Below are 16,518 nucleotides of genomic sequence, written 5' to 3'. Positions count from 1 at the left end.
TTTACAATTACTTTCTTTAGACTTGAATCTCTTAAAAAGTATTAATTGCATCTGATTCTCATATTTCTTCAGTCTATTTTAGTCTAGAACAATTCCACTTCTTTTTATTTATTTATCTTTCATGACACTGAATGTTTTAGGAGTCTGGGTCAGTTATCTTGAAGACTGTTCCAAATTTTTGTTTTGTCTGATTCTTTCTTTGTGATATTATTTAACTTGTTCCTCTTCCTCTGTGTTTTTTTTTTTTTTTTTTTTTTTTTTTTTTTTTTAGATTGGAAGTCCATATTTTATTTCTCTAGTGACATATTTACAGTTCAATATAAATTAAAGGCCTGCTTGTACACCAAAGCCAGGTCCCTTGGGTGGTTCAGTCAAAGAGGTAAGACCTCCAGCCGGCTCACAAGAGAAGCGTCCACTCCTTGGCCCAGGTTTTGGGATTTTGCCAGCCTTGAGCTCATCAATAATTTCTTCAATATCCTTAGGTGTCAAATCCTCATAGTAATTGTCATTTATTTGAACCATTGGTGCATTCACACAGGCCCCTAAACATTCCACTTCTATAAGAGTGAAAAGTTTGTCAGGTGTAGTCTCCCCAACCTTTATTCCAAGCTTTTTCTGAATGGCCTCCAGTATGCTGTCAGAGTTTCGAAGCATGCAGGGTGTAGTAGTGCAGACCTGAATGTGATACTTTCCAACTGGCTTTCGATTATACATTGTATAAAAAGTTGCTACTTCATATACTCTCATTGGAGGTACTTGTAAAACTTCTGCAACCTTGTTCATAGCAGAGATGGGCAACCACCCATTCTGCCTTTGGGCTAAATCCAGGACTGGAAGAACAGCTGCTGCTTTATGGCCTTCGGGATAGTTTTTTACTATTGCCTCTATCCTCTTATAGTTTTCTGGTGTGAAATCAAATGGAGTATCAGGGTTATTTTCAGGAGTATCTCTGTGCACAAATAAAGCTCCTCCAGCTCCATTTTGCATAGCTGTCTTATGTAAATTCCTTACATGTCTTCCCCAGTGGGCGGTGAGGCCAGCCGCCCTGGCCCGGAGCGCCGCGGAGAAGACCTCTGTGTTTTTTATAAACTAGAACTTGGAGCTGGAGACTGGTTGGGATGCAGGTGAAAGGCTTTAGCAAGAACACTTGACTGGTAAGACTATGAACTTCATGTTTGCAACAGGCAGCATATGACATCAGTGAGTCCCATTAGTAGTGACAGTGGTTTGGCTACTTTGTTACAGTTGTGACCAATAGATCTCTTTATTATAAAGATCAGTTTCCCCCTTGAATTTAGCAAATAATGTTTGGCGGGGCCAATACTTTAGCACAAGAAATTTATCTGATTCCCCCAAGAAATAAATTCACCTAATGCCTTTTACCCAGTTTTATTATCCATTCATTAGCTATGCTGTAATCAATTATTACATTGGCTTTGGCAAATGGGTTATTTTTCTAATTCTATCATTTATTTGATATTTGACCTACAAAAAAAAAGTTTACTCTCAACAACCAGGAATGAATTATAGATTCTTGTTTAAAAGGCAGAAAAAAAATGTTTAGATCTTCTCTTTTAATTATTAATTTTAGAGTAAAATATTGGGGTGATAGTTACCTCCATATGTGACAAATGAGTTTTTTAAATTTTAACAGATTTAAGGGTAGACAGATTTTCTATAAATGTAGCCCTAAACACAAGGGAGTGAAGAGGATATTGGGTTAATAATCAGAAAATGTTGAAATCAAATTCTAGTTCTACAGATGATGAGCCTTGTGACCTGGAGCAATCTACTTGAACTTTTCAGCCTCTTTATTCACTTATCCATATATTTTCTTTGACATCTATTAAATGCTATTATATGAGTTACTTTTTTTAACGGCTGGAATTCCATTGGGAGCCTCACAGTATCTGTTAAGTTGCTAGCCCTCTAGGAGTTTGTTCCTTTTTGTTTGTTTTTGAGAACAGGGTCTCACTATGTTGCCCAGGCAGGTCACAAACACCTGGGCTCAAACTATCCTCCTGCCTCTGCCTTCCTAAGTACTAGGATTACAGGCATGAACCACAATGCCTGGCCTAAGAGTTTGTTCTTGTTGCTTCTGCTACTACTATTGTTGTTTAAAAATATTAATAAAATGCCCATGGTGTATTTGAAAAAAGCAAATTTCATAAAATATAACAATTAGGCATTGAAAATACACCACAAAAAGATGTCTTGCTTGTCGAAAGAGAGAGAGATACCAAATTCATGAATGCGGGGCAGAATCAGGAATGGGGAAAGGAATAAAGTGGCCTTACAATTTCCCTGCACTATTTGAGTTTCTTAACTAAAGCAAATATGATATCACATTCATTCTGGAGAAGCATATACATGAATATTATGTATTGTCTCCAGTGTAGTGGTTGTTAAATAGAAGTAAGCATAAGGGACTTTTTGCAAATGTAGATCCCTGGGCCTCTCCCCTGGTGATTTAGGGTCAGTAAGTCTAGAGTAAAACTCAGGCATCTGAATTTTTTAAAATTGTCGAGAGATTCTGATGCAAAGCAGCAACTGTAGTATTGGAAATCGATTAAACAAAAGATACACAAATGGTCATCACAGCATTATTCATGATAGCCAAAACGTGGAAACAACCCAAATAACCATCCACTGATGAACGGATTCATAAAATGTGGTCCATCCATTCATGCCATGGATAGTAGTCTGCCCTAACAAAGAAAGAAGTGCTGACACCTGGTACAACACAGACAAGCCTTGACAACATGATGCCAAATGAAAGAAGTCAGTCACAAAGGACCCTGTAGTGTATGGTTCCATTGGCATTAAATGCTCAGACGAGGCAAGTATATAGAGAACGAAAGCATTTTAGTGTTTTCCTAGGGGAGAAACTTTGCAACATAGCAAGACACTGTCTCTAAAAAATAAATAAATGAATAAAAATTTTTTTAAATGTATGGCACATCAACTTGATGGAATGTTATACAAAATATTTAGATGACATTATGATACCATAATAGCATAAACATGTTTATGACACAATAATAAGTAAAAATTTTAAGCATAGGAATAATGAAATCAATTATGATACATCAGTGTGATAGAGTATCAGACAAAAGTTTTAAATGATCATCATGAAGGCTATAGCCACATGAAAAAAAATATTCTAATGCTATAAAAAAAAGAATAAAAAGATATCACAAAGGGAAGAAATAAGGAAAACATGATTCCTGGAATTTGTGGTGAACAGACAGAAAATACATTTTTCTACTACCCTCTCCCCCTTCTGTTTATTGGGACTCTTGGTGAAGACAGTAACTCTGTCAAGAATTTGACCTACAAAAGGTTAAAGAAAAAGTCATTTCAAAGCTTTGCCACATTATTATTGACCAAGGATAGAAAATTCCCTTTTGTTTAGACAACCCCCTAGTGGGCCTTTGTAAAAACTAGACTCTCCCCTCCTACCACCCACAGGTCTGGGGTCTGGAAGAAGGGGATTGAGAAGCCGTAGGAATATGGGAGATGTCTACTGAAAGAGAACTTGGATTAAGAAGAGAGATTGAGCTTGGGTAAAGAAGAGAGATGGGGGAACTTTCCAGAACATAGGGAGAAGAGAGGAAGCTAGGGAATCGGCAGCATGCAGGGACTCAAGGAACTCTGCCCCAATTTCCAGTAGTGGGGAGGAGTAGGACACTGTTTAAAACAATGATGTCTGCCATGTTCTCTTTCACTCTGTGGGAAAATTCCCCCAAAATAATTGTCTATGCATAGTTCCTCGTTCTCACTACCAGCCCTACGTAGACCACTCTGTCTAGACCACATGCTTCTGCCTCCACCTTTCCTCAGAAACTACTTCTGTCATAGCCTCTAAGGACCTCCATGTCGTCAAAGCCAGTGGTCACCTTTATGGCCTCACCTGACGCAATCTCTCAGCCACATTTTCACAACTTACATCACCCTCTTCTGTAAAGAGCGGAGCTCCTCCTGGGCATCCGTGACACCACATGCTCCTGGTCTCCTCCTGCCTTCCCCACTCTCCATCTTAGCCTCCTCAACTGGTTTCTCATCTTCCAAGTAACTTTAAACTTGAAGCACCACCTCTGCCCCCACTCTGGTCTCCTTCCTGTCAACTCTCTCATTACTTTGTTTCATCCACTTTTCACAACTTCAGCTCCATCTACACACTCACAGATTCCACGTGTGTGTCTCCAACCAGATTTTGCAGAGACACAGATCAGCATACAATTGCCTACCTCACTTCTTCACTCAGCTGTCTCAAACTTAATTTCTCTTGTCAATATGGTCCTCTCTCAGAGCAAATTTTTACACCCACTGGTTAGAAGTCATCATGGAATCCATCCCTATCCACATTCAATCCATCAGCAAGTCTTAGCAAGTCTCATGAATTAAACATGCACGCAAGTCAAATTCACAGTTCCTGCTTTATTAGCATAATTCTCTATTTAATTATACATAATCAAAGATGAGACATCACTGGAAGAAAAAAACCTGATAAAACCTACCTTGTTCTTGAATCGAGATCTTACCTGTTCCATTTTTACGAGACCAAAATGCAGTTTGGTTCATTTAAATAGAAATAATATAAGGGCATATATCATTATGAAATTAACTCATATAAAGCTATATGAGAAATCAATTCAAAACAAAATAATTGTATAAACACAACCTGGGAGCTCAAATGTTTACATATTTAATGAATGCACTTAAGTTTATTCAAAGTAATGATACTGCCTAACTTAGGTATTATAAAATTTACCATAACAAGGTGAAAACATAGCATAAATATGAAAAGCATAATTTTGGAACTTTTTTTAGTAAAAACTGCATTCTCTCTATGCATAGGACTTCATCAGAATAAGAAGTGTATTAAAATTATGTTAATTTAAAAATCATTTATTAAACAGTCTTGGATGCAGATTTCTACCTTCATTTAGTATTACCTGTTTTGAACCCAATAGAGTTTGTTCAAACTTACCTTTGAGTCTGGAGGAGGAGCCAAACCAAGGAAGGAATAAATAATATTCTCTTCTTTTGCAGAGAAGAAAGAGTCAAAATCCTTGAAGCAAAGAAAAAGAAAGTTTAAAACTACTGCACACTTGTGAGCCAGTTTATTTATGGAAACTGATCTTTTTATTTATTAGTTCTTAAGTGGGAAGCTCACACAAAAAGTCATCCCAGTTTGCTTTGTCAAAGATGACTAACCTCCAGAGTTAAGAAATCTAAGCATGAACTTTACATTTGTTTTTATACACTTTCATTGTGCCTGTATACCACAGCAAGAGCACACACACACACACACACACACACACACCCCTACCCATGTCCGGGAATTGCTGACAGGACCCAAATATACACAGTAAATGGCTTTTCCAAGTTTCACACCACCACCTGGTTTACTTATAATCTGGCCCTAAGCATTTGGTCCCTGATCAGCTGAGACTGAGATGATACAGGCTGTCTACACTGTGATTAAAGTATCCCTAAGGGCCCAGATGCATCTCAGGCCCTCCCAACATAAACAGGCACAAGACCATCGGGGGCATAGAGGGCGACTGTTTTGGCAAAATGGGAACAACTGGAGTGATCAGAAACTTGGTAGTGGATTGAAATCTGATGCTCAATGAAGCTCCCACCCCATCCAGATCCTACCAGGGCCAGTCCTTCACCAGGCAGGTCCAGCCCTACACCACCTTCCCAGTAACATAGCTGTCAATAGCTTAGAAGAGTTTCAGTCTTTATAATAAAAACATAAACAATATTCCCCCAGGCTACTTTACTACTGCCAATCTTTGTCATCAAGGCCTTGATGCAATTTCAACAGTGTTGCAAAAAGGCTCACAAAGTCACAGGCGTTTGTCTCATTTAACAGGGCAACACACAAAACAACTTAGTTGTTCTTTGCCTACCCTACTCTTAGTGTATGTTAAAAAGCTTAAAACCAGCCAGGCGTGGTGGCTCATGCCTCTAATCTCAGCACTTCGGGAGGCCAAGATGGGAGGATCCCTTGAACCCACGAGTTCAAGACTAGCCTGGGCAACATGGTGAGACCCTGTGGGCATGGTGGCACACACCTGTGGTCCCAGCTACTTGGGAGGCTGAGGTGGGAGGATCACTTGAGCCTGGCAGATCAAGGCTGCAGTGGGCTGTGATTGTGCCATTACACTCTAGCCTGGGAAACAGAGCAATGCCCTGTCTCACAAAAAAAAAAAGAAGTTTAAAACTAAATACAGGTCACAGCTATTGAGAAAAAAAGTATTATGTATTCCTGCGTGTTACTCTTTTTTTTTTTTTTTTTTTTTTTGAGAGAGAGAGAGAAAGTCTCGCTCTGTCTCCCAGGCTGGAGTGCAGTGGCACAATCTCTGCTCACTGCAACCTCCGCCTTCCAGGTTCAAGCAATTCTCCTGCATCAGCCTCCTGACTACCTGGGATTACAGGCACGCGCCACCATGCCCAGCTAATTTTTGTATTTTTAGTAGAGACAGGGTTTCACTATGTTGGTCAGGCTGGTCTCAAACTCCTGACCCCAGATGATCCACCCACCTCGCCTCCTAAAGTGCTGGGACTACAGGTATGAGCCACTTATTCAAAGTGTTACTCTTATTCAAAGCTTTATTGTTTTCCTATCCATTGCCTCAAGTCTCTCAGTGATTAATTTTATTCTTTTATACTGAATACATGTTTGGAAGCTGCCTCAAATCTTGGTTGAAAGGAATATAACAACATGAGTAAGCGCAGGAACTTTGGTATCAGAAATTCTGATTGATTCCCAGAGTACACGCTTACCAATCATTGTTAAAAGATTACATGAGATACTGCGTTAATAGTAGTAGTAGTAGTAGTATTAAGTTGGTGAAATGTAATAAAGTAAATCTATGCTATTTCCCAAAAATGCCATATATAAAGTTCTGAAAGCTCCTTTAGTTAGCCAACTCTAGATTTCAAGGCAAGAAAGATTTTCTTATAGTTGAGTGAATTAGTCTTTTGCTTCAATTTAAGACCAAATACCTTCTTCAGAATTTCAGAAGGCTGAAGAACAATTCCTCATTATCTTTCACTTGATGCTACCAAATATATGTAGAAAATAATGAACATAAAACAGGTTTTCAACTCCCAGTTCTGCTGGGATTATTATGGCAGATTAGAGGCCCTGAAAAGCTGTCTCAAAAAAAAATTTTTTAACCCAATTAAGAAAAAACTAAAAGTATAAATACACTGCTGAGCTGGCAGAAAAGACTCCGGCCAGTGAGAGCGTGAATCCTGAGAGTAAGCACGCACCAAAGCCACCATGCGTGCTGAGAGTTTCTGACACACACATGACACCTTTATCATCACGTTGACACTGAAGAGGAAAAAGGAGGAAGGAGATAAAGCCCAGAGCCTCGTCAAGGTGGGGAGTTTCATAAGCACACACACCAGAACTCCAGAGGGTTCTGCCTTCAAAGTAAATGTGAATGAGAAATAACCCTGCCAGGCAGAACGGAATGGAAGGAAACTTCCCTGATTCAACTTTGCTTCTGGGTGGAGGGGAAAATATTCTCCTCTGAGAATTTATAACCACAAGTAGAATTCACGAGAGGTTGCAGTTCAAATTCCCATGCCATGTGTGATCCTAAAAAATCTTAAAAGGAAATCTGAGTTTAAGATGTGTCTAAGTTTGATGCAGAAATAAACTCCAGGCCTCAAAGAGTATCCACTGCTGTGATTTGAATGTATCCGCCAGAAAGCATGTGTTGGAAACTTAATCCCCAGTGCAACAGTGTTGGGAGGTGGGGCCTACGGGGAGCTGTTGAGGCCATAAGGGGGCCATCCTCATGAACTGATTGAAGACATTTATAAAAAGACTTGAAGCTCGGAGTTGTATCTCTCCCTTTCTCTTGCTACTGTGATGCCTTCAGCCATGTTTGACGCAGCCAGAAAGCCCTCATCAAATGCTGTCCCACGATCTTGGACTTTCCACCTCCAGAGCCATGAGCCAAATAAACTTCTATTGTTTATAAACTACCCAGTCTGTGGTATTCTGTTATAGCAGCACAAACAGACTAAGATAGCCACAAACAAAGTTTTTAAAAATGAGCAGTTTGAAGTCAAAAGTTATAATATAAATAAGGGAATAAAAAGAAAATATGAGTGAGAGCAAGAAGAAATAACAGAAGGTGGAATTAAAAATCAGAATCAGATATGGGAATTATCAGGCAAAGAATACAAAACAGCTATATTTAATATATTTAGTGAAATAAAAGAAAAACTTGAAGACAGAATAAATACCTAGAGCAAACAATCAAGCAAATTTAGAAAGGAACCAAAAAGAACTCCCGAAAATAAAAAGACATAATAGCGGAATTGTAAAACCCAATATGCGGATTAGACAAAAACACCTGAAGAGTAAATTAGCTAACTGGAAGATGCAATCAAATCATCCAGGTTGGGTGTGGTGGCCCATGCCTATAATCCCAGCACTGTAAGAGGCAGAGAAGGGAAGATTGTTTGAGCCCAGGAGTTCAAGACCAGCCTGGGCAACATGGTGAGACTCTGTCTCTATTTAAATAAATAAATAAACAAACAAACAAATAATCTAGAGAGGAAAAAAGAGATGAAAAATGTGGAGGAAATATTACTGTATGAAAACAGTGTGAGAAGTTCTAACAAATGTCTTATAGGAGCTCTTGAAGAAGCAAATAGAGATAATACGGGAAAACCTAAACTCAAGCATATAATTGCTAAACATTTTCTTTTTTTAATGTTTTGAGACAAGGTCTCACTATGCTGCCCAAGCTGGTCTTGAACACCTGGGCTCAAGCAATTCTCCCACCTCAGCCTCCCAAAGTGCTAGGTTTATAGGCATGCACCATCTTGCCTGGCCAGTTACTAACAATTTTCTAGACTTATTGAAAGATAACAACCCTTAGTCTCAGGAAGCCCAGTAAATAATTCTAAACTAGATAAATAAAAATAACTCTAAACCTAGACACATCATAGAGAAATATTATTAAAAGCAACCAGAAAGAGAGGAAGAAGAGGAGGAAGAGGAAGAAGAAAAGAAGAAAGGATGGACAGAAGAAGAAAGGTAGGAAAAGAAAAAGGAAAAAAGAAAGTTTCCCAATAAAAGAATAGTGATGAGACTGACAGCTGACTTCTCAATAGCAACATAGAGGCCAGGTGAAAGTAAAATAATAATTTCAATGTGTTTAGAAAAAAATAATAATCAGCCCAGAATTCCAGACTCAGTAAAACTATTTTTTCAAGCATGAAGGTGAAAGAAAGACAGTCATCTGGAAAATATTTTTTTTGTTTGTTTGTTTTTGAGACAGAGTCTTGCACTGTCGCCCAGGCTGGAGTGCAGTGGCGCGATCTCGGCTCACTGCAAGCTCCACCTCCTGGGTTCACGCCATTCTCCTGCCCCAGCCTCCCAAGTAGCTGGGATTACAGGTGCCCGCCACCACACCTGGCTAATTTTTTGTATTTTTAGTAGAGACAGGGTTTCACCATGTTAGCCAGGATGGTCTCGATCTCCTGACCTTGTGATCTGCCCACTTCGGCCTCCCAAAGTGCTGGGATTACAAGTGTGAGCCACCGCGCCCAGTGAAAATATCATTTTTTAAACAAACAAAACCTTAGAGAAGTTACCGCCAAGAGACCTTCACTTAAAGAAACTTATAGGATGTATTCAGGAAGAAGAAAATAATTCCAGATGGAATATCTGAGATTCAAGAAGATAAAATTAATAGTAAATATGTGGGTAAATCTAAATCTGAACAAACATTGACTGTACAACCAATAAAGAGAAATGCCTAATTTGTGGAGCAGGATGAGAGGCCAACTGAAATACTGAAAAACCAAACACATGTAAACAGAGAGAGTGATTAGGGTTAAAGTGTCTAAAGGCCCTTTTTAATGTTTGGGACAGACCGAGTGCGGTAGTTCACATCTGTAACCCCAGCACTTTGGGAGGCCAAGGTGGGCAGATCATCTGAGTTCAGGAGTTCAAGACCAGCCTGGCCAACATGATGAAACCCCATCTCTACCAAAAATACAAAAAAATGAGGAGGACACGGTGGTGCGTGCCTGTAATCCCAGCTACTCGGGAGGCTGAGGCAGGAGAATTGCTTGAACCTGGGAGGTGGAGTCTGCAGTGAGCCAAGACTGCACCACTGCACTCCAGCCTGGGTGACAGAGTGAGAATCTGTCTTTAAAAAAAAAAAAAAAAAAAAAAGTTTGGGACAAAAGTAAGGATACTGATTATCTTTAAGTATGTATGTTAAAATAGCTAAGTTAACCAGTAAAGGGATAGATTATTTGAATTGAGTAAAGGGTAAAATAAAATTAGAAAAAAGAGACTTTAGTAAGTAAAATTACATCAAGAAAGGATTTTTAAAAATTGCAAAACTGAGAAAAATTAAAAGCATATAACAAAGTAGAAGAAACTCCAAATATACTCATAATTTCAATGCGTGGGTCAAAAAAGAAAGGTATAAATGTTTTAACATTTATACTTAACGATAAAGAAAATACTGCAGGCCGGGCGTGGTGGCTCACGCCTGTAATCCCTGCACTTTGGGAGGCCAAGGCCAGCGGATCACCTGAGGTCAGGAGTTCAAGACCAACCTGGCCAACATGATGACAGCCTGTCTCTACTAAAAATACAAAAAATTAACCGGGCATGGTGGCGCCTGTAATCCCAGCTACGCGGGAGGCCTGAGACAGAAGAATCACTTGAACTCAGGAGGCAGAGGTTGTAGTGAACTGAGATCAGGCCACTGTACTCCAGCCTGGGCAACAAGAGCAAAACTCCATCTCAAAATATAATAATAAATAAATAAAGTAAAAACAAAACAAAACAAAAAAAAACAAAAGATATCAAAATACATGGAATGAACTGACAGTACTCAGGGAGAAATGTCTAGCCTTAAATATTTACATTAGAGAAGAAAAAAAGGTTAAAAGTGAGCTAAGCATCTAACTGAACATTAACGTAAGGGGAGAAAAAAAAACAAAGTGTATAGAAGCAAAAAATGATAAAGGCAAGAGCAGAAATTTTAAAAATAAGAGAAAATTTAGCTATAAAGATATAAATATAGAGAGATCAGAAAGAATCAATAAGCCAAAAGACCAAAAACAAACAAACAAAAACTATGAGCAACATAAATTAAAAAAAAAAAAAATCACAGAAGACACAACAGAAACATTAGGAATGAAGAGAGGACATAACTACCTGTTTTAAACAGGTCTTAAGAATACCTTATTTAAAACTTTGGGGGATGTTGATAATGGGGGAGGCTCTGCATGTGTGGGAACAGGGGGTATATAGGAAATTTCTGTACCTGCCTCTTAATTTTGAAAAAAAATGTTATACTAGACTTTAAAACTTAAAAACAAGCTCAAGGCTGCCATGGACCATGAAGGCAACACTGCACTCCAGCCTGGGCAACAGACAAAGACCCTGATTCTAAAAAACAAACAAACAAACAAACTAGCCGTCTTAGAATTTATGGAAACAGAATTATGAAAACCAACTTATGAAAAAGTAGAAATCTAAATAGTCCATTCATTAAGGAAACTGAAATATTTCCCGCAGAGAAGAGCCCAAGCCTAGCGAGCTTCCCAGATGAATGAGAGACTCTCTAGAAGAAAATTCTATTTCTTTGGGAATAGGGGATTGCAATGGGAACACATGTGTCATAGTAAACTATGTGCATATTCAGGGAGGTAAAAGAAGACACAGGTTTTTAAATGAAAAATAACGTCTGGACACAGTGACTCACACCAGTAATCCCAACACGTTGGGGGGTCAAGGCAGGAGGACTGCTTGAGCCCAGGAATTCAAGACCAGCCTCAGCAACATAGGGAGATGCCATCTCTACAAAAAATACAAACTTTAGCTAGGTGTGGTGCCACACACCTATAGTCCCAGCTATTCAGGAGGCTGAGACAGGAGGATTGATCAAGTCCAGGAGGTTGAGGCTGCAGAGAGCCATGATCATGCCACTGCATTCCAGCCTGAGTGACAGAGCAAGACCCTTTCTTTCCAATGACTATCACTGGTGCAGAGGGCAAGGGATGTGATCAGGGAGAAGCACACAGAGCTTCCACATTTCTGGTAATAGTATCCTGTCCTTCTTAAACTGGATGGTGCATACAGTGGTCACTCATTGTATCATTCCTGTTTAAATTATGTATTTCTTATCATATACAGCATATTTCAAAATAAATTTTAGGAACATAACATAGTTTGTTCAGTAACATCGATATGTTGAGAAGCCCTCTCCCCACCCTAATTAGGTTTGCATCCTGTGTTTCCTTACAGCCCTGAGTGCCCGGAGACACTTGTTCCTCTGCTAAACGGGCACCTCTGTACTGAATGATCCGGGTCCTCTTTGGTTGTGTTCAGTCAGGCCCAGGCTATCTTGGTCCCAGGCAGGCACTCTGGCCCTTACCTGGGCTAAAATGCACAGATGCCAACTTGTCATCAACAGATGCGTCTGCTCTTTCCAGTTCACATTCCTCTGTCAGGCGGGGAGCCTGGCCTCAACTGTGCCTGGCTTCCAGTGTGGTGTCTCCTTTCTCAGTCTAACAGTTGTCTACCCTGGCTCTCAGGATAATATCTTCATTTGCTCTGTGTAGAGTAGCAGAAGTTCAAACTGGCAGAGGCAGGAAGGCACTGAGGACTACCCTTGACACCCAGTCCCCTCACTGCCCACTGAAATCTACTGCTTTTCTCTGGGGTCTCCTTCCACCTGTTGCCATCATCAGGCATGGCATAGGGTTGACCAAGAATCTTCAGAAGCCAGGGAGACCACTTAAATAATAGTTATATACATTTTAATCATGTAGAAAGGACACTGACTATCTAGACTGATGTTATTTTAAGCCTGCATATCTTTCAGAACTTTTGAGTCTCCTTTTAAAATCTTAGCACACAATAAAAATAATGATTTTTACTTACTTTCTGGAAACAAAGCCCTGTTCTTCATGAATGTACTTTTGTAAGTGTGTCCATAGACCACAGAAAAGCAAATTAAGCAAAGCTTCTCATAAGATAAACTACAAATACCTCTCTGAAGGTAGAAATGAAAAGAATAGGCCAGACGCGGTGGCTCACGCCTGTAATGCCAATACTTTGGGAGGCTGAGGAGGGCGGATCATGAGGTCAGGAGATCGAGATCATCCTGGCTAACGCGATGAAACCCCGTCTCTACTAAAAATACAAAAAATAAGCCGGGCGTGGTGGCGGGCGCCTGTAGTCCCAGCTACTTGGGAGGCTGAGGCAGGAAAATGGCATGAACCCAGGAGGTGGAGCTTGTAGTGAGCCAGGATCACGCCACTGCACTCCAGCCTGGGTGACAGAGCAAGACACTGTCTCAGAAAAAAAAAAAAGAAAAGAAAAGAAAAGAAAAAATTTCTTTCCAACAACTTGATTTATTAAGTACGATCTATAAACTCCGGGAAAAAAAAGAAGTGATCTTAAGGTGAAATGAACTATCAAATGTATAAAACAAAATTGTTGTTATAACCATAATGCCCAGAACAGTTTTCAAACTAATTAAAGTTACACAAATTCATCTTGTATCTACAGTAAGACTTTATTTCTACAAGTCAATTTTATAAAAGTGAAAACTTGCTGGGCACAGTGGCTCACACTGTGTAGTCCCAGCACTTTGGGAGGCCAAGGCAGGAGGATCACTTGAGGCCAGGAGTTCCAGAGCAGCCTGGGCAATATAGGGAGACCGTCTCTACAAAAAACTTAAAAATTAGCTGGGTGGGGTACTGCACTCCTGCAGTCCTAGTTACTCAGGAGGCTGAGGCGAGAGGATCACTTGAGCCCAGGAGAAAGAGGCTACAGTGAGCTATGATTGCACCACTACACTCCAGCCTGGTCGACAGAGAAAACTTACCATGTTCCTGTGCAGATACACGTGTGTGCACACTGCAACGCTGAACAGAATTCCTAGCTAAATGTATAATATTTTTGAACACGTGACCTCAATTCTTCAAAATAAAAGAACCTGAAATAATCCCCAAAACTTCTGAATCATCATGATATTGTTTCTGTCCTTTTCTAAATCTTAAATATTGATTATTCATAATGGATCTACCATCCAGCTATTGGATGGTAGAAACAGATCATGACCTGACAGTTGTGAACAATTTCAAATGCTGACTCAAAATTAATCTGGTTTAGAAAATTTCTTTTTTTTTTTTTTTTTTTTTTTTTTTTTGAGACAGAGTCTCGCACTGTCGCCCAGGCTGGAGTGCAGTGGCCGGATCTCAGCTCACTGCAAGCTCCACCTCCCGGGTTTACGCCATTCTCCTGCCTCAGCCTGAAAATTTCTAATAAACACACACACAGCAGGATTTTTAATAGAAGCACGTACTCACCCCACAGTACTGCTCCTCATTGAAGATCTGGGGAGGCAAAGGAATCCCATTTTGAGGTTTTTTCTCTCCAGGAACATTCTCTCTCATCCACCTCCTATTGTCTTCATCTCCAGCAATATCTAATTCCTTAAAGTCGATTTTATTCGCTTCCAAAAAACCCACTACTTCTTGTTGTTTCTTCCTAATCTGGTCAAGAGTAGAGAAATATTATTAGGCTGTTTATGAAAAATATTTTGTTTACATGTACAAAAATTAAATCCTTCCTCTAGTTACACTATACAACACAAATAACTTTGTTAAGTATTCAAACAAGGAAAATAATAGAATCACAGCTCTTTGTTATAAAGGGTCAACAAAATGACTATTTAATTTCTGAAATTTTAGTATCATCAATGTTTAAATTATTATATAATCAGGCTGGGTGCGATGGCTCACACCTGTAATCCCAGCACTTTGGGAGGCCGAGGCAGGTGGATCGCCTGAGGTCAGAGGTTCAACACCAGCTTGGCCAACATGGTGAAACCTCGTCTCTACTAAAAATACAAAAATTAGCCAAGCATGGTGGCACACGCCTGTAATCCCAGCTACTTGAGAGGCTGAGGCAGGAGAATCACTTGAGCCCGGGAGGTGGAGGTTGCAGTGAGTTGAGATCATGCCACTGCAATCCAGCCTGGGTGACAGAGCAAGATTCTGTCTCAAAAAATATATAAATTAATTAATTAATTATTGTGTAATTAACTGTTAAAACTAAATTTGGGCTTTAGAAGACTCCGTAGGAGTCCTAGGTAATGAACTGCAACCTAGCTTAGTACGTAAACAAACTGAAAACCTAACTAGAAATTAGCCTTCGTAACCAGAGCTGAGTTTCAGTTAATGACAGCAGACAAGCTTTAGCCAATCACAGAAGGTCAACTGTTAAACCACTTTCAAATAAGGCAAACACTGAGTTAGAACCAACCTAGCTATCTGTACCTCACATCCTTTTTCTGAATGTCATCTCCTTTTCTCTGGCAATAAATATAACCTGCACGTGTAGTGGAGCAGAGCTTTGTGAACCATTTTTTGGCCTGGACTGCTGCCAGATTCTAGAATCACAGAAGCCAATTAAGAGCTACAAACGGCCGGGCACAGTGGCTCACACCTATAATGCCAGCACTTTGGGAGGCCGAGGCAGACAGATCACCTGAGGTCAGGAGTTCAAGACCAGCCTGACCAACATGCAAAAACCCCATCTCTACTAAAAATACAAAATTAGCCGGGCATGGTGGCACATGCCTTGTAATCCCAGTTACTACAGGGAGCCTGAGGCAGGAGAATCGCTTGAACCCAGGAGGCAGAGGTTGCAGTGAGCCAAGATTGTGCTATTGCGCTCTAGCCTGGGCAACAAGAGCAAAACTCTGTCGGAAAAAAAAAATCTACAAAACTAGATGAGTTGTAATGTTGTCTTTTAACATGACCTAATTGGAGTAGAGACTCTCTCGTATCTTTTTTGCGTCTTCAAAATACTTTTAATTTTTTGCAAAGCTTTAATGGCCAAAAAGTAAGTAAGAATTAGGAAGACAAGGGATTGGGAAAAGGGAAAGAAGAGAAAAAAGAGGCCAGACAATGTGGCTCATGCCTATAATCCCAGGACTTTGGGAGGCTGAGACAGAAGGATTGCTTGAGCCCAGGAGTTTGAGGTTACAGTATGCTGATTGTCCCACTGCACTCCAGCTTGGGTGACAAAGCAGGACCCTGTCTCTTAAAAATAAAATAAAAATTTTGTTTAAAAAAGAAGAGAAGGCTGGGTGCGGTGGCTCACACCTGTAACCCCAGCACTTTGGGAGTCCGAGGCGGGCAGATCACGAGGTCAGGAGTTCGAGAACAGCCTGACCAACATGGTGAAATCCTGACTCTACTAAAAATACAAAAATTACCTGGGCGTGGTGGTGTGCGCCTGTAACCTCTGCTACTCGGGAGGCTGAGGCAGGAGAATCGCTTGAACCTGGGAGGTAGAGGTTGCAGTAAGCCCTGCACTCCAGCCTGGGAGCCAGAGTGAGACTCTGTCTCAAAAAAAAATTTTTTTAATTTACTTTTTAAAAAATAAAACAAAAGAATAAAATAAAAAAGATACTTTACTATGAAATT

General features: G+C 40.0%; 1 protein-coding gene and 1 pseudogene across 2 annotated transcripts in view; both read right to left on the bottom strand.

The window, feature by feature from the left end:
- The window catches only part of SH3BGR (SH3 domain binding glutamate rich protein), a 57,850-nt gene that overhangs the window by 32,888 nt on the left and 8,444 nt on the right, over positions 1 to 16,518 (bottom strand). The window contains exons 2-3 of the mRNA XM_009202248.2: positions 14,392 to 14,577; positions 4,994 to 5,074 (exon numbers count right to left, since the gene is read on the bottom strand). Of these exons, the coding sequence (XP_009200512.1) occupies positions 4,994 to 5,074; positions 14,392 to 14,577 (267 nt within the window). The remainder of the gene's footprint in view (positions 1 to 4,993; positions 5,075 to 14,391; positions 14,578 to 16,518) is intronic.
- Positions 236 to 4,553, bottom strand: LOC103882595 (annotated as a pseudogene). Its single transcript, XR_644477.2, has 2 exons — positions 4,545 to 4,553; positions 236 to 1,089 (listed from the first exon to the last, which is right to left on the bottom strand). The product of XR_644477.2 is annotated as an NADH dehydrogenase [ubiquinone] flavoprotein 2, mitochondrial pseudogene (transcript).

Source organism: Papio anubis, chromosome 4, assembly GCF_008728515.1.
Source record: "Papio anubis isolate 15944 chromosome 4, Panubis1.0, whole genome shotgun sequence".
Taxonomy (NCBI): Eukaryota; Metazoa; Chordata; class Mammalia; order Primates; family Cercopithecidae; genus Papio; species Papio anubis.
This window is presented reverse-complemented; position numbering and strand designations above follow the sequence as displayed.